General features: G+C 45.2%; 1 protein-coding gene across 2 annotated transcripts in view; it reads left to right on the top strand.

Annotated features, from left to right (window-relative positions):
- DPYSL3 (dihydropyrimidinase like 3) overlaps positions 1 to 24,527 on the top strand; it is a 75,201-nt gene that overhangs the window by 27,709 nt on the left and 22,965 nt on the right. Inside the window, exons 1-3 of one of the 2 annotated variants that reach the window (XM_054037894.1) lie at positions 3,451 to 3,617; positions 21,497 to 21,585; positions 23,517 to 23,701. In XM_054037894.1, coding sequence (XP_053893869.1) covers positions 3,579 to 3,617; positions 21,497 to 21,585; positions 23,517 to 23,701 — 313 coding nt within the window. In that variant the 5' untranslated portion in view covers positions 3,451 to 3,578. Of the gene's footprint in view, positions 1 to 3,450; positions 3,618 to 21,496; positions 21,586 to 23,516; positions 23,702 to 24,527 lie in introns of those variants that run through there. The other variant, XM_054037893.1, reaches the window with a different exon arrangement.

Genomic DNA, 24,527 nt, shown 5'->3' with positions numbered 1-24,527 from the left:
CCTCCTCATGTCATGATTTTTGAATGTTTACTGTTGACAATACCTGTCTTGTGCATGCATGTATACAGTATACATATGGAGGAGATGCTCTCAGCAGTGGGTTTTGAAATGCCTAGACTCTTTAGAACACTGAGTTTAAACCCTGGAGGGCTGGTTAATCTCTTTGTACTCGCTGGTCATGGTTTTATGTGGATCTTTTGGAGGAAACCTGGTTTGCCTTTAGTGTGCTTGGTTGGAAATTCTCTTTATGCCCTACAATAGCGCAGGTCCATTGCCATTCTCCTATTTCAGGAGTAGCTGCATTTATGTGGTCTCTGTATTTATACAGGACCCTGACCTCTTGAATGATTAGTCCTAACTCTCACAAATAGAAATTCTTTTTTGAGTAATGCCTCATCATGTAAATAGGGTTAGGCTAGTTGTTCACTGCCTCTGTTCTCTTAGAATCTGCATACAGCATCTTTATTTGTTTTTACTTGCCCATCCCCTAGGGCAGGGGTTTCAAACTGGGGGTTGGGACCCCTCAGGGGGCTGAGAGGTTATTACATGGGGGGGTCGCGAGCTGTCAGCCTCTACCCCAAACCCCACTTTGCTCCAGCATTTATAATGGTGTTAAATATATATAAAGTGTTTTTAATTTATAAGGGGGGGTCACACTCAGAGGCTTGCTATATGAAAGGGATTACCAGTACAAAAGTTTGAGAACCACTGCCCTAGGGTTACCACCTGGCCGGTATTTGACTGGCCTGGCTGGTTTTTTATGGATTTGCCAGAAAAATAATTTAATCTGCCAGTGTTTTATGTGGGTCTAAAGATTTGCATTATCATCACAAGACACTGGGATATCTAATGTTAAAGTTTCTGTGTCCGGCTAAAGATGCTGCCGTGTTCCCACTTCCACAGTTTAAGCGATAACCGATCAAAACTGCTGAAAATACAATACTGTCTGCCCACCAACACTCAAGTGCACCGTGGGTGTGTGTGAGAGCGGGTTTGAGTCACATGAGAGTGAGGAGACCTGCAATGTTATCAGTCTTATCTCTATATGTTATCTGTCTAGATACTAGAAGTGGCTGTTGAAGAGAGTGGGTTGCCGAGTTGCCTTGTGGTTGGGGTTGCAGTGGGCTTGCCTTGTGCTGGGGGCAGGTGCCGTTTTTTGTTGTTGTTGTTGTTGTTTTTTAAAGGTGGTAACCTTACCATCCCCATGGTGGCTGGGTGCGTGATGGAACAAATGAAGTGCAACAAAGTTTTTAAAGGTCTGATCCTCTAGGCTTTTCCATTGCAATCAGTACAGTCAGAGTTCACCCCACAGAGAGCTTGCCAATATGGAACTGTCTGCAGTAGCCCACACAAACAGCCCCACAGGCTTTCCCTGTGCTGATCCAACCAATCATAACAAATATCCCAGTGACTGGCTGGGGCAGGGGTCCTCAAACTTCATTGCAACGTGACCCACTTCTGACAACAAAAATTACTCCACAACCCCAGAAGGGGGGACCGAAGCCTGAGCCCGCCCAAGCCCCACAGGGGAAAAGCCTGAGCCCCACCACTCCAGGTAGGGGGCCAAAGCTGAAGCTCAAGGGCTTCAGCCCCAGGCTGGGGGCCAGCAACCTGAGTCCTGCCACCCAGGCTGAAGCTTGGGCTTGGGCTTCAGCCTTAGGCCCCAGCAAGTCTAAGCCAGCCCGGGCAACCTCAAAGGGGGTTAGGACCCAGTTTGAGAACTGCTGGGCTAGGGCATGATAAGCTGTACAGGTGGAACCTGAATTCTACAGGTGGAACCCTCCGCAGGAAATCCCCTGCCTTGAGAAGCCCTCAGTGCACAGAGCTAGGGCCTGTCAGCAGAGGGGGAAAATTTCAGGCCTGATCCAAAGCCTGTTGAAGTAGAACCTTAGAGTTTTGAACACGAGAGGTATGAACTGACCAGTTAAGCACACACCACATTTGGAACCGGAAGTACACAATAAGGCAGCAGCTGAGACCCCTCTTTCCCCCCCCCCCAAAAGGCAAATACAGGACAGTACTGTGTTAAATGTAAACTACTCTAAAAAAGGGGAAAGCAGCATTTTTCTTCTGCATAGTAAAGTTTCAAAGCTATATTAAGGTAATGTTCAGTTGTAAACTTTTGAAAGAACAACCATAATGTTTTGTTCAGAGTTATGAACATTTCAGAGTTACGAAAAACCTCCATTCCCGGAGTGTTTGTAACTCTGAGGTTCTACTGTAAATGTGAGCCTTGCCATTGACTTCAGTGGGCTTCGGACCAGGCTCTTAGGGTGTGTCTATACTGCAGCTAGGGGCGAGCCTGGCTCCACAGATTCGTGCTAAGGGGGCTTGCACTAAAAATAGCTGTGTAGAATTTGCCGTTCAGGCTGGAGATCCGGAGCTGCGATGTCTACACAGCTATTTGTAGCCAGCTAGCACGCAAGCCCCATGGGATGAGTCCACAGAACCAGGCTGCGAGGCTCGCTTTCAGATTCTGTGTAGACATGCCCTAATGTTCAGTTAATAAATATATATTTGGGATGGCGCCTAAAGGACGGGATTAAATGCACAAGGGACAGAGATACTGGGGAGGGAGAGAGAAAGCTATCCCCATACCCAGGGCCGGCTCTAGGCACCAGCAAACCAAGCACATGCTTGGGGGGTGGCACAATTAGAGGGGCGGCATTCCAGACACTTTTTTTTTTGCTTCCGCAGTTGTGCTCCCAGAGATTTTTCTTTTTTCTTTTGCTTGGGGCTGCAAAAAACCTAGAGCTGGCCCTGCCCACACCCTATTGATGTACAGGATTCTTAACAAATTGGGGCAAAACAATCCCTGCTGCATTAATATCAAGGACATATGCTCCCCTCTTCTACATACTTTAATTTAGCATTGCAAATGGGTTCAAATCCTGTGCATGGAGAGTCGAGGACCAGCAGAGAGGGTGCAGCCAGCCCTCTGCTAACAGAACACAAGGGATTTTGCTAGGTCTAGGTGAGAGGGAAAGATGCATCTTCCTCTGCAAAGGGAGGGGTGAGCATAACAGATGAGAATCCAGCCGCTACCGCTGCTCTTTGGTCTGTTTTATGCGTTGCTGTTTAGGGATTAGCGGGCTAGTTCTCTCGCTGCAGCTACAGCCCTGGGGATTTTGTGTGACCCACCCTGCTGCCCCCGCCCTCCTTTGCAGCTCAGGCCTCTCGCTGCTCCCCCTGGCGGCCGCGGCGCCTCACCGCAGCAGCAGCGCAAAGTGGGTGAGGCAAATGTAACCAGCAGAGAGAGGGAAAAAAATCAATAGAGGGAGAGACTCGGGGAGGGAGGAGCCGCCTGATCAGCCATTCGTGTCTCACAGGGTCCCAGCTGGCACGGGAAAAAGGGGTGTGTGTGAGGCTTGACTATTGTGTAAAACAAGAGGGAGGGGGGAAAGACAGAAGGAGAAAGAAAAGGGGGGAGAGAGGGGAAGGGGAAGGGGGGGGGACACGAAGCATCATTTGTTCCACCTGATCTTGGGCAAAGCACCAGTCTAGACAGACGCCAGCTTGCAAAAGGGGCTCAGGTTGGAGGGTAGGAGCCGGCTCTGTCCCTGCAGCAGGAGATCACCATGTCCTACCAAGGCAAGAAAAACATCCCCAGGATAACAGTGAGTGCCTTACTCCTCTCCACCCTACGCCCCCCTTATTCCTCCTCTTGTATGTTTTGTATCAGCCCCCCACTGCCTCCCTCCCTGTCCCCGTAGTGCTCGAACGGATCCAGTGCAAAATGGGATCTTTACTTGTTGGGTATTCCTGGGGGCAGTAAATCTTGCAGCTTGCAAAGGGTTGGGGAGAGAATTTAAAATCCTGCAATTTCTTTTCGGGGGCAAGCGATTTTCCTTGGAGTGAAACCCATTTGTGGTGCGCGGTGCCCACCACCTCCCGTTGGTTGGACTGAATGCAGTTGTCATGCATGGCACAAACCGATGGTCGCTTTGCGAACTGTGTTGCAGTCGACTCACCCTTGCGATTAGCAAAAGGGATTGTGTGTTTGTGCCCGGTTGTGCATCTGTGTGCGGTGGATTAACTGACGTTTAGTTTAATGGAACTTGTGTATGTCCCCCTACTCACCCACCCACTGCATAACAACAAGAGGCTTTTGCAGTGTTTCCCTTCCTCTTTGGACAGTCGCTGTCTTTTTGGACGAGGGGGAAAAAAGGGGGGTGGGAGAAATTGACCTTTCAATTCAGAGATCGGGCTGGATTTTTAAGTAAGGAAACAATTTGATCGCTATCTTGTGATTATGTCACTCCTTATCTTGAGCAAAGACAGGCTTTTCCCTCTTGCTCTTTTGCGGTTTCTTTTCGTTACTGCATATATGGGTGCGTCATGTGCTTTGCTGGTGCAAATGAGGTGAAAATAGGAACTGATTCATCTGCAGAAGCGAAAGTCGCGATTTGAAAATAAGGAACATCGCCAAACTGATCAAGAATAAAAGCAGCAATTTCCCCCCTCCTTTGCAACTAAACAGATGCACTACAAATCTTTTGTGTTGGGGGAGATGGGGTTGGTGTCCGATGGGCAGGGTGGGAGGAAAAATGCAATGAAATGTAATAATCAGACTCAGTAGCTGCATCCCTCTTGCTGTGCACTCACTGTAAGTGCCTTTCCAGTGGATAAATATCCCACCCTGATTTATTGTCCATGCAATGAAATGCATTGTGGTAAGGGTACTCTCTTGGTCTCCAGTAGGCCTTGGCTGGGGTTTATTGTTGCTGGCTTAAATGCATGCAAGGAGTGCAGCTGTGCTTTGTCTCCAGTGAATTTAATTAAACCTTTGTGGTATGGGGGGTGTATTGGGGAAATGGGAGGTTACTCCATCTTTGTAAGGCAGACAAAGGAAGCATAAGCAGATGAAAAAAAGTCTTTGCAGATGCCTGGCCTTTAAACATACTTGTTTAAATGATAATTAATTCTCTAAGCTACCTTTTTATTTGTTCATAAATTACATTGATTCAGAACATTTTATTGACCAGAGCCTTTTGTTTTGTTAGCCTACCTGAGAGATCCTTGGATTTAGAACATCTTCTTTATCTATTTTGGTGTTCGTATATAAATTTTAATGACGTCTATGGCGTGTGAGCAAGCACATTTTAGTACCTTTGAGCTTCTCAAAGGAGCAAGTCTTTATAGCTGCAAGCTTGTAAATTTCACTGGGAGAAACACAACAATTTCACTAAGGTGTTATAGTTTCCAAAGCAGTTTCACTGAAGGGTACAGTTATAAACACAGGGACAGACTCGCATCGCATCAAGCCTTTCTATCTTTTTAAATGCCATCTATTATGAAACCTGTCCAGGGCTGCAGGGGATAATGATATGGAGACTTAATATAGAGATGATATCTGTTTGATACTCATAGCAGTATAGACTACGATTCCTGAGTGTTACAGAATAATTTAGATTTTTTTAATGTATTAAAACACTTTTGGTGTGTGTGTAAATGTCTTTGTATGTAATCTAATTCTTACTGTCTTCAAATGGTTTTAAAGATCAATGCAGTTAAGGGGTATGTATATTAGACAGGCAAGTTCAAAACAACAGAGTGTGTTTTACAGTCACAGTAGCTTTTCTTCATCCAGAGACTGCAAGGTGTTATCTAAATGTAAAACATTATCAGCTAAATTACTCGATAGACTGCTCCTTTATCTGCTGCATCAGGTGCAGCAGTTTCACTGTCTGAAGCTCTGTGCAGTAGCACAGGGTGACCACACCTACTCTGAGTGCCTTCATCATGCCACTTCTCAGGAAAGAGAAAGAGGCTTGGACGACATGTTTTCTCTGAAGCCACAGGAAGCCTTCTGCATGGGAGTCCTGTCAACACTTCCAGATACCAGGCTTTCTATGGGATTTTTCATATTCTGATCTATCCTGCTACTTCCTCTTTGGGACACAGCCTCTATCTCTGTTGTGGGTTCATTCGTTTCTGTGCTACAGGAAAATGGGAGGCTGTGTGCATGTTTTTCCTGTGAAGGTGATCCTGGGCTCTACAGCTGGCCACCTACTTGATGTTTTGTTTTCCTTCTGAATTGTGTATAACTCTGCTTTCCTCCCGGGAGTGATTCTGGCTGTAAGATGAAAGAGGAGAATTCTATTTGAGAGCTAAACTATTTTCTTTAACATCCAAATGCAAACAAAATCCTGTTTGAAAGACATTAAAAAGAACATGGCACAAAGGGAATTTGTCTTTATTTTAAAACAACCCTTTGCTCTTTTTCTGCAACCTTTTATACGAGGATCTCAAAGTACTTTACAAATGCTGGGCCTTCTCCTCCTGAATTCAATAGGAATTTTTGCTACTGAGAGCAGGGTCTCACTCATTATTAATAAATCTCACAATGCCACATTTTTCCCTCCACTAAATCCTTACATCAGACTACTGAAGCTTTAAAAGCTATGGTCAATTGTGATTGCACCATTTGACTTTCTTTTCCTAGTAACCCTCTTGGCCACTTTTAAAGCTTTGTGATTACTGCAGTATTTTTGCTCTCCAAGACTCTGCTTTTTTGCCATCTCTTGAAAGCCAGTCCCAGCCTTTATTTGGGGTGGAGGGGAATGAGGCACTATCTCTGAAGTTCTTGATTTCAGATGGCCCTTGTACCAGGAAAAATTCCTTGAGCTCTAGAGGAAGCAATGAAGGAATGAATGTAGGTATATTTCTTATCTCTGGTTGGGAGTTCCACTCTCAACTGCTTCTGGTCTCAGGGAGAAATGAGCCTGTTCAGTCATTCCATTAGCTGATGAGGGCTGCGGCCCACTATAGTCAAGGTCACTGCTGCATATCGTCTTTCAATAACTTTATAAGTTCCTTTTTTTTAAGAGTCCAAATTTGTCTCATCCCAGCATCTGTTTTGTCCCCACCAGGGTGCATAGCAGCATCTATGGGTAAGTGGTCACCAGTGGAGTTACACATCTTATTAGAATAGAATTTGGCGCTGTATAACACCATTTGGAAATGAAGTCGCCCAAAGTACCTTCTAGCATTACAGTTAAGATCACATGAATGCTGTGGCTGGGAAGGCAAATGCAGCTCTTGGTCAGTGCTCCAAGGTAGTTCACTTGGAGTCTTGGGCATGAGAAATGTGGTCTGTTGAGAGAGAGAGAGAGAATAATGGACATAACACAGTATCTCTCACTCTCAAGAGTGCTGTTCCCTCACTAACCACTAGCAATGGGCAGGAGGAAACTTGGTTTAGTGGCTTTTGTCCTGAAGGATGTATTGGGATTTAGAGGATATACAGTGCCTCGGAATTATAAGCACTGGGAAATCAAAGGGATCTAGTTGTGGGACTCCGTGTACTTCCTCAGCCCTTTGGTTCCTCCCCCATGTCAAACAGTAAAATTGCAGCATAAACTGTCCCTTGGATTGACCATCTTATTATTGTTAGCAACTGTATAATTTTCTAGGAGGCCCAGAGTTTTTCTGGTGAATCTGTTTCCAAGGGCTACTGGTGATAGGCAAGAATCCACTGCAATGTAGGAGCCAAGCGTTTGAGTGGTAGATGGTGAGTGGAGTGTGTGTACAGTCTGTATCGGCATGGGCTGGAAGGACTGCATAGAAATGGATTGTAGAGAGGTTAGAGATGGCTAAAGCGTGATCCACACTGAAGGGGGACCACAGGGAGACCCGGAGCAGTTGATTTGGTTGCACCCAGAGTGTCTGTTGTATAGGATGTGGGGACAAACATGGAGCAGCTGGAGAGGTATCAAGATAACTCTTGGCTCATCCAGAAATATTACTTACTGTTTCAGGACTGTAAGTGCTGCCGCTTATACAGTGCCATAGAAATTGAGGGCATTTTAGAGAATAATAAATGACATCCCTGCAATGAGGAGCTTATAGTTCATGTCAGTAATAAATCTTGGACCCCAGTTCAGGAGAAAGTCATCTCAGTCCCTGAATTTCTGTGAGCAGAGATGCTCCTGGTCACATCCTTCCCCCAAATTATCTTTAGATATAAGAAAGATAATTCACTCCTCTTCCCCTTAGGAGGTAGGTAAGCATTATTATCCCTATTTTGCCGAATGAGAAACTGAGGCCCAGTGAAGTGACTTGCCTGCAATCATGCAGTAAGTATTTGGCAGAGTGATGGATAGAATCCAGATGTCATGATTCTCAGTCTTGTGCTTTGACTGCTAGATCCATCCTCCTCTCCAGATAGCATAGATTGGGGTTCTCAAACTTTTTCATACTATGGACCATGTTGTACTAGATAGCTTGTCTTGTGGCCAGTCCTGTTCCATTCACTGCAAGTACCACCTCTCCCCCTATTCATGATTGCATTAACACCTTTTATGGCAACTACAACAATTGCTTATGTGGAAAACCTGTGTTTAGCCTCCTTAATGTGATTTAGCATATGGAAACAAGCAAAAGGGCCACCACCACCATGTGACCAGCCAGCTCTCTGCAGACCCCCAGCCGCTATGATTTTCCCTACACCACCCGTGACCCATAGAAAATAGCTTGAGAATTATTGAGGTAGATAGGTATTTACCACTCCTACAGTTCCAGATCATGGCCCTCATTGGGCTCTTGTATAAGTAGGGGGGGACAAAATTGGGACTCACTGCTACGAGAGGGGGACATCAAACCAGTGGTGCAAGAACATCTTAGCTACCATTGTTCCTTTAATGAGAGGAGAATTTAAAGCCACACATCTGCTTCCATGGAATGCTTACCTATGCCTTTGTGTCTTGTAAACAGGGTGAGCGCTGCTGTCCCTGGCTAGAGGTAGCATGCCTTTCTGGAATTGCTACCTGTGGTCCATACAGCATCATGCTGTGAAGCATTACCAGCATACCCAATATTTTGGAATGCCAGCTGAGTATGGACATGATAGAATGTAACTATTTTTAAAAAATAATCTATTACCTCAGTCACAAATGCCAATGTCAGGAATGCAGGAAAAGGATAAAGGAGATGAGGAGTGAGATAGATGTCTGCTGTCTCACCAAGGATTTTGGCAAAGTTGCATTAGGAGGAAACTTTGAGCCAAGCTTAGATCCAACCAGGGTTGGGTGCATAGTCTGTGCCTGCAAAAGAAATGCACTTGGAACGGATTGTGAAAAGCTTGCTATAGGATTGGTTTTCAGAGATTCTCTCAGTGACTTTCATTGGGATGTACGAGTGTGCAGCAGCTCCCGAAAATTAGGCCACATACTTGTGCCTGCAATCAGGTAGTGAGATGTGCAACAGCTAAGAGTTGTATCTGTGACAAGAGGGCTGTGCCACTGACAACATGACCTGCAGAGCCCTTACATCTGAGGATCTAATGGTGCCTTACAAATAGCAAGTCTCTCGACACCTCTCCACAGATCTAGCCTTATCCCCATTTCACAGGGTACTAAACTGAGGTTCCAAAGCGGAGAAGTGCATTTTTGTCCCAGGTTACGTGACAAGTCTAGCAGAGCTTGAAAGAGAGCCCAGGAATCCAGACTCTTGGTCTCCTCCATGTAACCCCATGGCCGTACTCTCTCCACAGTTCTCTGCAAGTTGCAGATAAATGTCCCTTGGCCAACAATGGTTAATGTTGCGGCCTGACGCTGGCTGGCATGGAGACTCGGTGGGTGTGGAAAAGCACAAATGAGCTTTGGCAGGGCGAACAGTGTCTTTATTGTAATCCGAGGCCGCTCTGAGTGAACATGCTGCAGAAGCCCGGCCATTACTCAGGCCCATTTCCTCAAAAGTGTTTCAGTTTCTCCTCCTCCCCCCCCAAGTCCCCTTACATCTGGACACCTCCTAAACAGATTCCAGAGCCCATAGACATGAGGTCATTTTTTTTTCTTGAAGCTAATGGATAGGAGCTAATGCAGATCTTCCTCTTTCTTATTCATATGGGGAGAGTGTCTGGCTCCAGAGCCCAGGATGAACCCCAGATAAAGCTGTATCCTTTTATTTGAGGCCTCATTCATCCTCTAGCATATAATATACAAATAAAGTCATTAGGGTCATTAGCAGTTATTAGCAATGAGCAGCCCTTCACATCTGCAACAAAATGAAATAAAAAAAATGTATAGTTCCCCAAATTATGTCATCATTTTATCCAGTAATTATAATTAAATCCCCCCTTAATGGTTTAAATGTTTTCATCTCCTTATTTAACAGTCGTTTGTCTCTCTTTATATTTTCAAGTCAGTGGAGTGAGGCGTGTAGGAATCATTATTCTTCCACCTGCAACTGCCTTGTCTTCAGCTCTCACTGATTTACTGTCCCTCCCCTTTCTAGAAGGAATGAATGCCAGGGGCCTGCTGGGAAAACAAGTCAGATTAAATTTATAAGGACGGAGCTAAGATAAAAATCACAGATCCAGTCCTGCAATCTGATCTTGGCAGGCTTATCCTTATGTCATTGCAATGAAGTCCTCTTTAAGTCAGTGGGGTTCTGCATACCTGTGTGGATCTGATTTCAGGATTGGGACATATGTTTGGGATTTTTTTTAAATAATGTCCTTTCCTGTGTCATTAGCCGAGGTCCTTATTCTTCTGACACTTAGTAGTGAACATTTGGTAGGTTTGGTAGCAAGTGTTAGCAGGATTGACCCTTAGGTTGCAAATCTTGAGTTTTAAAATTCCAATTCCTTTTCCCCACTTAACCTTTGTTTCCTTTTTGTCTTTTGCCTTTCTTGGCAAATAATGCCAAATGTTTCTATTAATGTTATTGTGTTTTGTAGGGGTTCTTTTTTTTTTTACAGTAACAAATGTTCAGAACTGGAGTCCAGACAGCTCAAGAAAATGATGCTGTCAGATGGTTTTTTTTAGTTCTTATTTTATGTACTGTCCTTTGTTTGAAGCAAAGAAGTAAACATTTTGCTCCCTTTCCCATAACCCACATACTACTTTCATGAGATGAATGTGTCTAGCAAGCACGACAGTTCATGTAGCATATTTGTGCTGCAGTGATAAACTACCTGCACAGATTAGGGAGAACAAGTAACTCTGCTCCTGCTCCTGTTGAAGTCACTGGGAGCATTGTCAATGGGCTCTGGAGCAGCTAATTGTGCGGTGTTAGTGAATTGCTGCAGGAGTAAGGAGGTGAGGGTGGGGGTGGTATTTTTGTATCACACACACAAATGGTGGCCACCAAGCTTTTATTCAGTTTCTTAGCAGCGGACTTGACATTTATATTTCCCCATCAAATTCTAAATATCGATTAAACTTTGGCCCCAGTGGCCCCAGAGAATCTGGACAGAGGTGCTTGTAGCTGGACAGGATAAACTCTTTAAAGTTACTTGCCACAAAACTGAGTCTTATTGCTAACCAGATCTGTTAGTTTTAAATGATAAATTCTCCTCTGGAGGGGGACTCATTAGGATGATGCCCCTAATCAGAATGAGAGGTATTTATTTTTATTTTTTATTGTTGGTTTTAAGGGCATGGATGAGAGAAGAGCAACCAAACACTTAAGAATATGAAGTTCATGTAACAGATATATTATCAGAGCAGGTTAGCAACTGCTAGTTCTCTGGAACAGGGACTGTGTCTGATGCTGACTCTTCTAAATCATCACCTGCATTTATTACAGTGCTGTGTAAATGCTGTCATGGATTACAGAGTCACATCTCCACTTAGTTCTTAGCTCTGTGGTAGACCCATTGACTTATCCCCTTCCCTGGCCTTGTCCCAACGTTCTTCTTGCCTTTCAGGAGACAGCACTTACAGCCAGATTGTCCCAAGAGCTCAGCACTCGCAGTTGGAGACATGCTTTCAAAAGAGCCCTCAGCACCTTGACCACTGAGCATTCTGGGAAATCTGGCTCTTAGTGTCACAGTGAGTGCTGCTGGGGGCGGAGCACTTTTGAGAACCTGGCCCTTAGTGTCTGTGACTGATCCGATTGTCTCTGTTGGGGTGTCCCATTTCTGTCTGTCTTAAGACTTCTCCAGTTGTGGTTTCTCTCTTTTCAGTTGTGTCTCACTTGCTTCTTTCTCTTATTTTCTCTCTGGTACCCAGCATTATAGGATGAGTGCACTAGACACTGTACCACCCACCCAGATTGTCATTGTCACCATAAAACATTGATACCTTATTTATTTAGGGTGCCATTGGGCAGGTGGTGTCAAATATATTTTTATTTTTTGAAAGAATCCATTCTAAAGAGGCTTCAGTCTGCAAGACCTTCTGTATGTGAGCTCTGTCTGACGAGGTGCTGCCAGGCTTGTTCTGTTCTTATTAGGAGTGTGTGCTGTTAACCTGTGTTTGCATTCACTATATGGGAGAGGAAAGGTGATAACCAAAAAGTCTTCAAATTCAAAAGCGTTTGATGATTTTTTTTTCTCTGGGCTTGGCAACAGCAGTAGCTGCATCCTACAGCCTAGCAATATTGTCTAGCATAGCAAGCATCGAGGTGGCTAGCTATAAGGAATGTGTGACAGACAGAAAGCAGACAGCTAAGGAAATCTGATGAGCTCAAGGAAAAAGGAAGAGGAGGACGAAAATTAGGCATGTATTCCAGTAAAGTCAAAGTAACCTCAGCTTGGGCTAGTACACGGATACATATACATGTATATATGGAGCTTAACACTAATGCATCGTCAAAACACTCTGGTTAGACAGGCGAATAAGTAGAGATAAGCATGATTCAAAACCTCTGATCGAAACACCCTTTGAATGCTGGTAAAGTTTGGATCTGGATTCAAAATGTAGTACCCTTGGGTCCTGATCTGTAATTTCTCCAGGGTGCAGATGCGAGGCATAGTGATGTTAAGCAGCTTGCCTGAGGTCACACAAGGAGCTAGTGTCAGAGCCTGGATTCAAACTCCAGAGTCCCTGCCTCGCAGTCTGGGTCTCAGACCACAGCTTGAGCACTACAGGCAATGAGAGAGGGAACACTGCAAAACAAAATGAGCTGAATGTATTTAATGGCATTGAATATCTAGGAAGACCTAGGGAATCGTTGTTTCAGCCCAAACCATTAGAAGCAGGGAAAGCCCTAGATTCTGCCTGTGCCTGTTGAGCAATTCATCGGCGTTTGGCTTATTTTATGTAAAATGCAAAGACTTTCCAAGTGCTTAGAACTGAAAGGCATAGTAATCAGACCTCTCACCTGCTCACTCAAAGGGACCATCCCCTTGCATCTTGCACAGACTCCTGTAAACATGGTGTAAACTGAAGAGCAGCTCAGACACAGAGCCCCTCAAAACACACCCTGGCTGGGCTAAATTAGGATGTTGCGTAATTTGGTGGTTATCTGCCTAAAGCCACAATCCCCAGCGCTGGCTGCCAGCTTGAAAGTATAAGGTCAGCTTTGGAGCGGGCTGCCTCCACAAATAGATGACGAACAATTGCCTGCAATTTTGAATTTCCCACTGACACATTCCAAAGCCCAGATCCTCTGTCTCTGGGGACTGCAGCTTGGCCACCTTTCAGATTTGGTTGAAGGATTTTTCCTTCCCTTGCTAATGATAGAGAACAGGTGATTCCTGGATGCCCTTGAGCTCTTTCTAAGCAGCTATGTACTTATCTAATCTCCATCTTCTTACCCTGCATTATTACCACGGGTCTTTGTTTTCAGTTTTTATTTTGTTTAAAATTTCCTGGGAATGTATTGGTGTTTATTACAAAAATAATCAGGTGAAAATTGGTGCAAAAAATTAACTTCAACATTTTTTCTAATATTGGAGGACAGAAGAAAAGGCAACAAATAGAGAATTGTAAGAGTCTGGAAAGTAAAAGCAGTTTGATGCTGTGTTTTATTTCACGGACTGAATCTTAACAGTATGAACACATATGCACTTGCATGTGTGTGCGTGTCTGTTTCTTCCATGTCATTGCCTTCCCTTAGTCGCCGGCTTCGCATTTACACTTAGATTTATTATTGATATAAACTCGTCTGCTTGATGTAATTAATTGGATTTTCTTAACATAAGCAGGATTTTCATGTATTTGAGTGGCCCAAAATTGGGATGAAAGTTGGTAAAAAACCAATAGCTTTAGTAAAACCTGGGATTTTTTCAGTAAAAATCAGTAAAAACCAGAAATGAAGGGCCTTAATTATAACCTTCTGCTCTTCCGTAGCCACCTGCCTCTCAACCACCAGAACTGAACATGGATGTGGGGGATAGATGAGAGAAGAGCGTTCTTCAGAGAACTGCCTATAGCAGAGGGGGCCACTTAATATTTTTTCAAATAGTGACCATGCCACCTTGTGTTTTGCTTCCCTCCTCACTTGCCTGTAATCAGTTCAGCTGGCTTCCACTCACAGCTGAGGTTTCCTTAGGATGACTATGGAAGTTGCATTTGGTTTACAGGCCAGAGGAAGCTGGTCCATATCATGCTGTGCTTTTTTTTTTAACCTATATTAGTGACATTCTGCAGCTCCAATAGGGAGGAGCTACCAGGCATGCTGTGCTGAGCACAGAGTAGCTACTTGCCCACAGCAGCTGTTGAAATGAGGGTTCAGTATCCTACCAAAGTGTAACAATGGTTAGCATGTGTGTTCAATACACAGGCTTGTGCTCTGTGTGCTCAGCACGCTCTCCGTTCATGGGACTGAACCCGTACAAGCCAGCCGAAAGACTCCCATTGACTTCACTGGGGCTCAGGCTCTGTGTGCGCTCGTGTCCAAGCCACAGCACTTAGGGCGGGAATTGATCCTGTGGATCAGACTCCAGCAAAACTCCCATTCACTACTTTCATGGGAGTTTTGCCCAAGTAAGCTCTGCAGATTCAGGACCTCAGAGCCTGTGATACTCTCAGCTACGACAAATCTTAGCAGCACCATGATGTGTATGTATTAAGTGGTGGCATCTGGAAGAGACATGCTGATCAATCAGTATTTTTTTTGTCCAGTCATTTAGGAAATTCAGCTTCAGACAGGATATAAACAGTCACCAGCATTCGTTGCTGATTTGGGTAGGTACATGGGTGTGCTTGGCAAGTAGGTGAAGAAGGAATGTTCCTGCGATCTAGAATAGATCTGGAACATTAAAAGAAAAAAACAAAAAGGAACAATAGGCCATAACAGATAGTGGAGGGAGAGAAACCATAGGGCTTGTCTACATGAATGACTAGTTTGTGGCAAGCTGGGGTGTGAATCTACCCTGCACTAGCCTGCCATGGTCTAACCCTCTGTGTGTATCCTGCTGACATGTGTTTACAGGTTGTTAGAGCACTTTGAGCTAGTCCTGTTTTCAGAGGACTAGATCAGAGCGCTTTAACAAACTGTTAGCACACATCAGCAAGGTGCCCATGGACAGTTAGTCCGCGGCAGGCTAGTATGGGATAGATTCACACCCCAGCTTGCTGACAGGTTATCAGCCCTCCAAGGGTTATCCTGGAATCTCCAGGAATTAAAGATTAATTTTCTTTAATTAAAGATTGTCATGTAATGAAACCTCCAGAAATATGTCCAACCAAAATTGGCAACCCTAGCCTGTTCGTGTGGATCAGTTGCTAGTGTATGCAAGGAGGGGAGAACTGTCCTGGAGGGGTCAGGAGGAAGGAGACCAGATTTTTTTTTTTTCAGTTGATTATTTATTTTTGCATGTTTTTGTTGACAATTAAAATGAGTAATTTTTAAAACTATTTTATTTCTTTAATAGCTTTAGTTATTCCAGATTCTCTGAACTTCTTCTAGCCAAGCAATTCTGAGCAGTAGCTGGGGCTTCCCAAACTCCCTACCTAAGGTGGGAGGTGCCAGGGCTGGTGTACGCTCTTCCACTGCAGTATGTGCATCCCTACGCCCCAAGCTGGTGGGGACTGAAGTGTAGGAGGCATAGCTTGTGGTGGGAATTTCCTTGCCATGCCAGTATCTGCCAGAGCCTTGGGGCCCTAGGGATAGACATTCATTTTTTCTGCAGTTAGTATAAATTCTGAACCCATTAGATCAGGTTGAAGTTCTGCATTCCCACTGGTTACTATACCCAGTCATTAACTGCTAGAACTGTACAGACTACAATACAAGCAGAACAGCAGCATGGAACTCAGGACTCAGCAGAGATGGGAAATAAACATTTAGATAATGTATGTTTATATCAGGGGTTGTCAGCGTTTGGCACGCGGCTCGCCAGGGTAAGCACCCTAGCGGGCCAGGCCACTTTATTTACCTGCTGATGCGGCAGGTTCAGCCGATCGCAGCCCCCACTGGCCGCGGTTCGCCGTCCCGGGCCAATGGGGGCGACGGGAAGTCGCGGCCAGCACATCCCTCAGCCCGCGCCGCTTCCCGCCGCTCCCATTGGCCCGGGATGGCGAACCGCGGCCAGTGGGGGCCACGATCGGCCGAACCTGCCGCATCAGCAGGTAAATAAACTGGCCTGGCCCGCTAGGGTGCTTACCCTGGCGAGCTGCGTGCCAAACGTTGCCGACCCCTGGTTTATAACAACAGTAGTAATCTCCATGTTGGGCTTTCCTGATGCTATTCACCAAACTAGTGTCAGTTACTAAATATTTAGTTGGTGTATCCAGATTTCTAAGTGTTTACAGAGGTGAGGGAAGCCTTAATATCCTCACTATACAGATGAGGATGCTGACATACCAAGTCAGGTTGTGACTTTCTCAAGGTTGCAGAGAGAGTCTGTAACAGCCGGTCTCCTGACTCCAGCCCAGTGCTGTAACCACCTCCTCTGCTGTTGAAGAGAGGTCATATAGTCAATCGCTTGCCCTCTCAGTGCGGCTGCATTTCCATCTTTTGTTCAGACCCTTTAGACACTCCCATTGGGCTAGCCTGTACAGCTATTTATATAACCTGCAGCCACACCCCAGCTCCCAAAATTCTTCCTCTAGCCGGTGAACCTTTTAAAATGCCTAGTTCTGCTGTCTGAACTTTAAGTCAACCGTGAAAAGGAGCAGGGGAAGCTGTAGGTCTCTCTGCCAGGCCACTTTGGTGCGGGGTGGGGGGCAGAGCAGTACACTTTCAGTCTGTGTCTGTTTGACTTTGCATGTGGGATGTGAGTTCATGGCCTATTTTAATGCTGCATATTTGGGGTGCAGAGAGGGGTGAGGCTATTTCAGCTTCTGGTAATTAAGGATTTAGGCAATACAATAATGGAGAGCCTTTGCATGGTAAAACCTAGGCTAATTTCCAAGCCTTTTCTCTCTGGGTCCCAGAGCCAAGGTGCAGTCAGTGTTCAGAGTGTTGTTCATTAAAACCCCTTCCCTACCCTGTTTCTTTGTCTTGTTTGCACATGATTGAGAATGTACAAACAAACAGCTCTCAGGTGCTTTGGCTGTTGCATGCAGAAGAGACCCCCAGGAGGATATTTCTCTCATTTTATGCTAGGTTACCAATTGCAATCACTATGGTGATCTTTCCAGAGCTCATTAACTGAAGAAGAGTTTGGGGGTGGGGAGATATAGGGGGGACAATCTGAACTTGCTGTAGAAGGAAGGGCTGTGAGTGAGAGTTCAGAATGACCGTGGCTGCTGGGAGCAGATGGAACCCTCAGTCAGTATTGGTTGGGGGGCTCTGATACTAAAACGCTACTTCCCTACCAATGGAAATAGAGGAAGATGCTGCTGTTGGTACTGGGTGGAGTTGAGACTACAGTAAGGGGGGGATGGGTTTTGAACAGTGATGGGGCAGATAAGAACATTGCCAGGGTCGGAGATTAGTTTAAAAAAAAAAATCTGATGATTGAAGGGGACTGTTTAGATCCCATGTATCTTCTTTTGAGAAGACTAAATCTTGTATGGCATCCCTAGAAAAGACTTTTAGAAGTTGTCCATGTTGCTTGTCCCTGGAGCTGGGCTGGTTAGACTCAACTGTAAGTAGTTAAGGTTGGTGGTTGATCCTTATCTCAAATGTCAGAGGTCGGCCAGAGTATTAGCGTTTGAGGTTTGTGGTCTTGAGAGCTACTTGCCCTTCCTGTACGACCCATTAATATTTTGTTTTTTCGAAGGTCTTTCCTTACTACTGTTGCGGACATACTTCCCCAGAAGAAAAAACTAATGCCACCAAGCCAAAAGGGACCCTTGTATAATGTCAGGTCACATGAGCTTGTATTGCCAACATGGACAGTATCCTTTCAGGTGCAGATGGAAGTGGAAATGTAGGCCACTGGCTATACAAGCTGGTGTCCATGGGCAAAGACTCTTCCATTTGAGCTAAAACAACTGCCAAGTTAGCCCACGCCAAAGGCTTTTTTCTCATATATTTACCATCTAGATATATTACTAGCCAGACCGGTCTTGTGTCAATAATCCACAAACAGTAGGACGATCTTGTGTGCTTTCCATTGACTTGGCTAACTCTCCAGGGAGAATCCCAACTGTTCCAGCAAACACAATAGTTTTAGTCCAACTCTCTCGTGTGCTGCCATTGGACTTGTTACCACCTTGATTGAACAATCACCACCGTCCCATGTAAAATTCTGGTGGTTTCATACATTTGTCTTTTTTCCCCTTTCTCAAGTAGCATTTAAAATAACGCAAAGTGAATTCAGTGTTAATATATATGGAAATAACATGTAGCCATGTTGTAAAAGAGCCTCAAATGTGTTTCCAGAATTTGTGCACGCAACCATTTTTGTGTGTAAAAGCCAAAGGGGTATATGTGGAAATGCGCTTGGGGAAGCCATTTTGGAGGCCTTGGGGAAATTTGCTGTAAAAGGCCTAATTCAGATCCCTGAAATGACAAGGATTTCCAACTTAAGTCTTGACTCACACTGTTATTTACCTGGATTTTGCTGCTTAAAATGATAGCCACAGTTCTTCCATCAATATACACTGGAATACAGAGGCACAAAAGCTGTTACTTTGATGCTGTGACATGTTAGATTTTCATTTACAGCTTTCGTATAGTAACAACCTCAGCTTTGCTATAGCTACAGTCTCATTATGGTATTTAAGAGCGAAAGAGCTGCCATACTGGGTCAGACCAGTGGTCCATCTGTCCCAGTAGCCTATCTCTGGCAGTGTCCAGTACCAGAGCTTCAGAGGCAGTGCACAGCCCAGGGAAATTTTGGGGAGATTCTCCCCTGTCTTCCCCTCTCTGTTTCTGGCAGTCAGAGGTTTAGGGTTGCCCTGACTATCTTGGCTAATAGCCATTGATGGACCTGTACCCCATGAACTTATCTAGTTCTTGTTGAACCCAATTATCTTTTGGCCATCAGAACATCCCATGGCAATGAGTTCCATAGGTTAATTGTGCGTTGTGTGAAAACGTATTTCCTCTTGTTTATTTTAAACCTGCTGCCTATTCATTTTATCGGGTGACCCCTGGTTTCTGTACTGTGGGAAAGGGAAAACTTCCAGCCTATGGAGAGATGAGGCTCAGGGCAGGTCTACGCTACAGCCCAGATCGACACTCTGAGATCGATCCACCAACAGTCGATTTAGCGGGTCTAGTGAAGACCCCCCAGATTGACAGCAGATCACTCTCCAGTCAATCCCTGTACTCTACCCCCAACGAGAAGAGTAAGGTAAGTCGACGGGAGACTTTCTCCCGTAGACCCATCGGTAACTCGACCTGAGGTACGTCAACTCCAGCTGTAGCTGGAGTTGCATAGCGTAGGTTGACTTACCACGGTAGTGTAGATATAGCCTCAGTTGTGAGTGAATTAATCAAGGTAAATGTCCTGGATGACCTAAGGTCTCCATTGTTTGCACAACGATGTGTTCACATAATCAGACTTTGTGTGTGTGAATCTACTTTTTTATTTTCTGACTTCTAAAATAAATTCATTCCCAGAACACATCTGTTCAACTGTGCAGTGGTTCACGATGACCTCAAAATTAATACTCTGATGGGTCTTTAGTGATTATAACATGGATGCTCCTCGACTATTCTGTAGATACACATGCAATATAGCTTCAGAGAAGTCTTATGCCACTTGTAACGGGAAACAGTAGTGTTGATGAATCAGTGGATGGGGAATGGAACACAGCCTTGCCCCTCCAAGGTCACTTTTTAAAATCCAGTTTAAGTCAATATAGTGACCAAACATCATTGCCACAGAAGGGCTGCTTGGAGGTTTATATGTAGGGTGACCATATTTCCTATGCTGAATACGGGACACCTGGTAAAATTACACTTATTCAAGCAAGTTCAACAGCAATCAATCAAAACTATGCAGTACAAACATTCAAATTAACATCAAGTGTATTGAGCCCCGTTAAAAAGAAATACTGCATAGTTAGATTCTTTTTATTTACCTTCTTATCTTTAAGGCTTTAGGGTTCACATTGGGAGGGGTGACACCCCCCATTCCACCCACACTCCCATACACCTCTCTCACACGGGGGATGACTGACCTACCCGACCCTCCCTATCTAGCTGGGCCCCCGGGACGGACCTGCCTCTTCTGGTACCTGGCGCCATGTCTTCCTGAGGCAACACATGCCAAGGGGACAGGGACGGATGCAGGGTCACATGCCTGCCTGCACCCACGAGCCACCACAGCGCACAGCCAGCACTGGCCAGAAATGGGATGGGGGTGAAGCCCTGCTGGCCAAGAGCTGGTGCATCTTTGCCCCGCCACCAGCCTTGCACACCCACACCCATTTTCGGCCACTGGACCCTCCCACCCCCATTCACCGCTGGGTGGGTGGCTGGCGAGCAGGGATCTGGCCAGCAGCAGGCCTCACCAGTACTGATTGGGGGGAGGGAGGGAGAGACAGAAAATACGGGACAATTTGCCCATTTTAAAGAAAAAGCAGGAGGGCTTAAATATGGGACTGTCCCTTTTAAAAACAGGACGTCTGGTCACCCTACTTATGTGGAATGTGAAATGGGTGTGGTGGACACCATTCCCATTTCCACTGGACACACATACCCACATCACAAAAACCACCAGCACAGCTGGCGCTACTCCGCAGTCTTGAAGTGTTAACAGAAACCCAGGATTGAATGGGTTACGGAGACTGAGCTACCCCTCTGTCCTCTGCAGAGGCACTGTGGGGAGGAGAAGACAGTGCTGTTGCCCATACTGAATCTGTTATATAGGTACTGTAAATAGTGCAGAACTTCCACATCCAGGGTGTGTACCTGGTAGCTTATCTTGTACCTTTCACTAGTACTGAGTTTTAGTTATATATTAAAAGGAAAAACTAGAGATAAGTATAACTTTTTGAAAGGGTGATTTTTTTTTCCCTTGTGCAATAGCTATACCAGATATCACTCTAAGGACAAAAAAGTGAGCTTGATTATGCTAGAGGGAGAAACCTTTCATCCTTGAGCTTTGGGGTTTATTTCACAATCTTGGTAACTTTCTAATCTTTGTCTAATAATATACAAATATCCAAAGAAATGGTAATGTGTTTCTTATTACTTTATGCCAATTATTGACACAGAGCCTGATCTAAAGCCCAGTGAATTCAGTGGAAAGATTCCCATTGATTTTGTTGGGCATTAGATCAGTCCAATACTTCAGCACTGCTGCTGAATTCACATTAGATATTGGTATGTGGTATGGAAAGTATATGCATATTTATCATTTGCATGCTATGTTTAGGAAGCATTGAGTTCTTTCTCAACAATTGAAAAAACACCTGTGCTTTGTGTAACAAGTATATATTTTCTAACACTCATAACTGCTTTATTTCTCCATCCACAGAGTGATCGTCTTCTTATTAAAGGAGGCAGAATAGTCAATGATGACCAGTCGTTCTATGCTGACATTTACATGGAGGATGGTCTCATAAAGTATGTACAGGATTCCCATATTATCTTATCTACTCTTTTTACCTCTTGACTGCAGGAATTGTGGGTCTGTGGGCTATTGTATGCCAGTCCAGGTTGGGTGGAGTCTGTAGTTTGCTTGCCCACCTGGTGAGACACTGAATTCCTTCTCCTTTCTCAGTGAATAAAATTCAGTTAAACTGATAAGTTATGACACAGTATCCGTTGTATGCTGAGATAATATCTAACTGCAGTGGGAACAGGAATGATCTTTTAGTTTCTGTTTTGTCCAGTATCCAGCAGGATTATGTCACAAGAACGACACTTTCCCTAATTATACAAGATCCCATTTGTTAGAGCTAAAGAGGATGGATCTGTGCTTTTGAGAAGCTACGTCTTTAAAATTCTCAGAGATTTCAGGCAAAACTGTGAATCTCATCTTTTCATCTGGCTTCTGGGTGTGTTCTGGAGTACAATAATGACTCCACTGTTTAAAGGCTGAAATTGTTCTAATGTGTAAAGTATATGAAATGGGACTAAATCCCAGTTTGGTGGATTGCAAGCCCCAGGATAGTTCATAGCAAGGGAACTTAAACACTTCCAAAAAAACATGCCTTGCCCTGTGGTACAAAGAAAATATTCACCTTTCCCTTGATGGAAATGTATTTTTAAAACCTGCAGTAGGAAAATAATTTTTAAGAGGCATGTCTGTTTTAAGCCTGAAGACAAAGGCAGCCTATTAACCACTGGTTTGGTGCCATAAAGGAGTCATGGAGAGAAGTAGTGTTCACAGAATATTCAGTACTGGTGTGCGAGAGGTGTTCTAGGCTGGCTGACACTGAAATGCAGGGAGCAGGGATATAGTCCTATTTTACGTCCCTTCCAGATACACCAAAGAGATTGAAAGTTCTCTGATGAGGCCAGACAGTCTTTTATCCTAAGTTTATAGGGGCAGAGTGAGAAGAGGATTGGTGAATATAGGACTTATAGGGGCAGGGGCTATGGGTTTGGGTGCAGGAATCGATGTGCAAAGGGCATTGAGATGCATATGTGGGGCTTATAGAGAAGGGAATATTAAGGTGTAGGTGCACTAGTTTATAGGAGAAAAGAGAGGTAGGTGCCCATGGGGAGGAGGATTTTATACTTTGGGTGCATCTAGGGAGGGGAATATCATGTGGATATAGGATACGGAGTTCCAGGATTGTAGGGATTAGAAGTGAAGGAGCATTTTAGGTTTTAGGTACGTATATAGTTGAGGGTTTTTAGCTACACAGAGGAGACTTTTAGTGAACTGGGATTTTAGCTGCCTTGCCCACAATGCAGTACTGCAGTTAGCAAAGGTGTCCTTCCTCTCCAAGAAGGACAGGGTCTAATGGGAATCTCCCTGAGTGGGAAGGCATCTTCCCTAATTTCATAGAAACACGGTGAACACACTGGGCTTGAAAACCACACTTGAGTTCACAAAAGCTGCAGCCAGCGATGTCTGTGAGAGCGGCCTTTGTTTACTTTAGGGACCTTGTGATGTGAGTGGAATGGCAAAACCCTGCAAACCCAGTGCTGGCCCAGCAACTGTATCATTGCTCTTAGGAGTTCTCATTCTTCGTAAGAAGTAAGCCTCAGACTTGAGCCTTAAGGGGTGGGGTGGGGAGGTAAATATATTTACTGGGGGCAGGGCTGACATTTAGAGATTTTGAAACCATTCACTCTTTCTAGCCCTTCCCAGTCACTCATACATTAAAGCGGTCCTGTTGAATGAACTCCTTGTGTGGTGGTTTCTGCAGAGCTTGTTCACATTGGTTTAGGTTCTTGCTGTCTTCTGTGTTTAGATTGTCTCAAGTCCACTGCTGTCTTGTACTGATAGGGGGTTTTCCCTACTTTGGTAGGTTATTGGTAGAGTACGTTCTAGTCAAGTTTCATATGTGTGTGGCTCACCATCCTGATTACTATCTCATCAGGCAAATTGGAGACAATCTAATCGTCCCTGGAGGAGTTAAAACCATAGAAGCCAATGGGAAGATGGTGATCCCTGGAGGAATCGATGTCCACACTCACTTGCAGATGCCATATAAGGGGATGACCACAGTAGATGACTTCTTCCAGGGAACTAAAGCAGCCCTGGCTGGCGGAACCACCATGATCAGTAAGTCCATTGGGCAGTTCCTTTCATGTTGACTCCACAGAGGCTTTAAAAAGGGCCTGCTGCATTCAGCATCCTATACTTGCAAAAGACTAGCTTGTTTACTGTCTTGGCTTCCGTAGTTCCTGAGAAGGAGTGTGTGTTGTGGTTGGAGTTTGGGGGGTTTTTTTGGCAGAAGAAGCTTGGGCGAGAGTGACAATGGAAGGGGGCTATTGTTATGCAGAAAGAAGGGTGAGGGATGAATTAGGAGAAGGCAGCTGTTGGAATGGGATTTGGGGAGAAATGCGTGAGAGCTATGTGGGCATAGGGGAAAGGAGTTGGGCAGCTGGAGGAGACCCTAGCAGTAGCTGTGGAAAAAGGACTGGTGTCAAAGAGGGGTAATGGGGAGCATCAGTAGATATGGGGGAGACCCAAGGAAAATAGGAAAGAATGGTTGAATAGAAGGAGAACCGTAGCAGGATCTAGGTCAGAGGTGGGCAAACTATGGCCCACGGGCCACATCCGGCCCGCGGGACCATTCTGCCTGGCCCCTGAGCTCCTTGCCCAGGAGGCTAGCTCCCAGTCCCTCCCCCGCTATCCTCACTCCCCCGCAGCCTCAGCTCACTGCGCCGTGGGTGCAATGCTCTGGGCGGCGGGGCTGCGAGCTCCTGGGGTAGCGCAGCTGCAGAGCCCGGCCTGACCCGGTCTCTGTGCTGCGCAGTGCATGGCTGGCTCCAGCCGGGCGGTGTGGCTGTAGCGCCGCCAGGCACCGGTGCGTCAGGCAGTGAGGTAAGGGGGCAGGGAGCGGGGGAGGGGGGTTGGATAGAGGGCAGGGGAGTTCAGGGGCTGG

The sequence above is a fragment of the Malaclemys terrapin genome, chromosome 8, assembly GCF_027887155.1.
Source record: "Malaclemys terrapin pileata isolate rMalTer1 chromosome 8, rMalTer1.hap1, whole genome shotgun sequence".
Classification (NCBI taxonomy): Eukaryota; Metazoa; Chordata; order Testudines; family Emydidae; genus Malaclemys; species Malaclemys terrapin.
The sequence above is the reverse complement of the archived record's forward strand: the minus strand, read 5'-3'. Positions and strand labels throughout refer to the sequence as shown.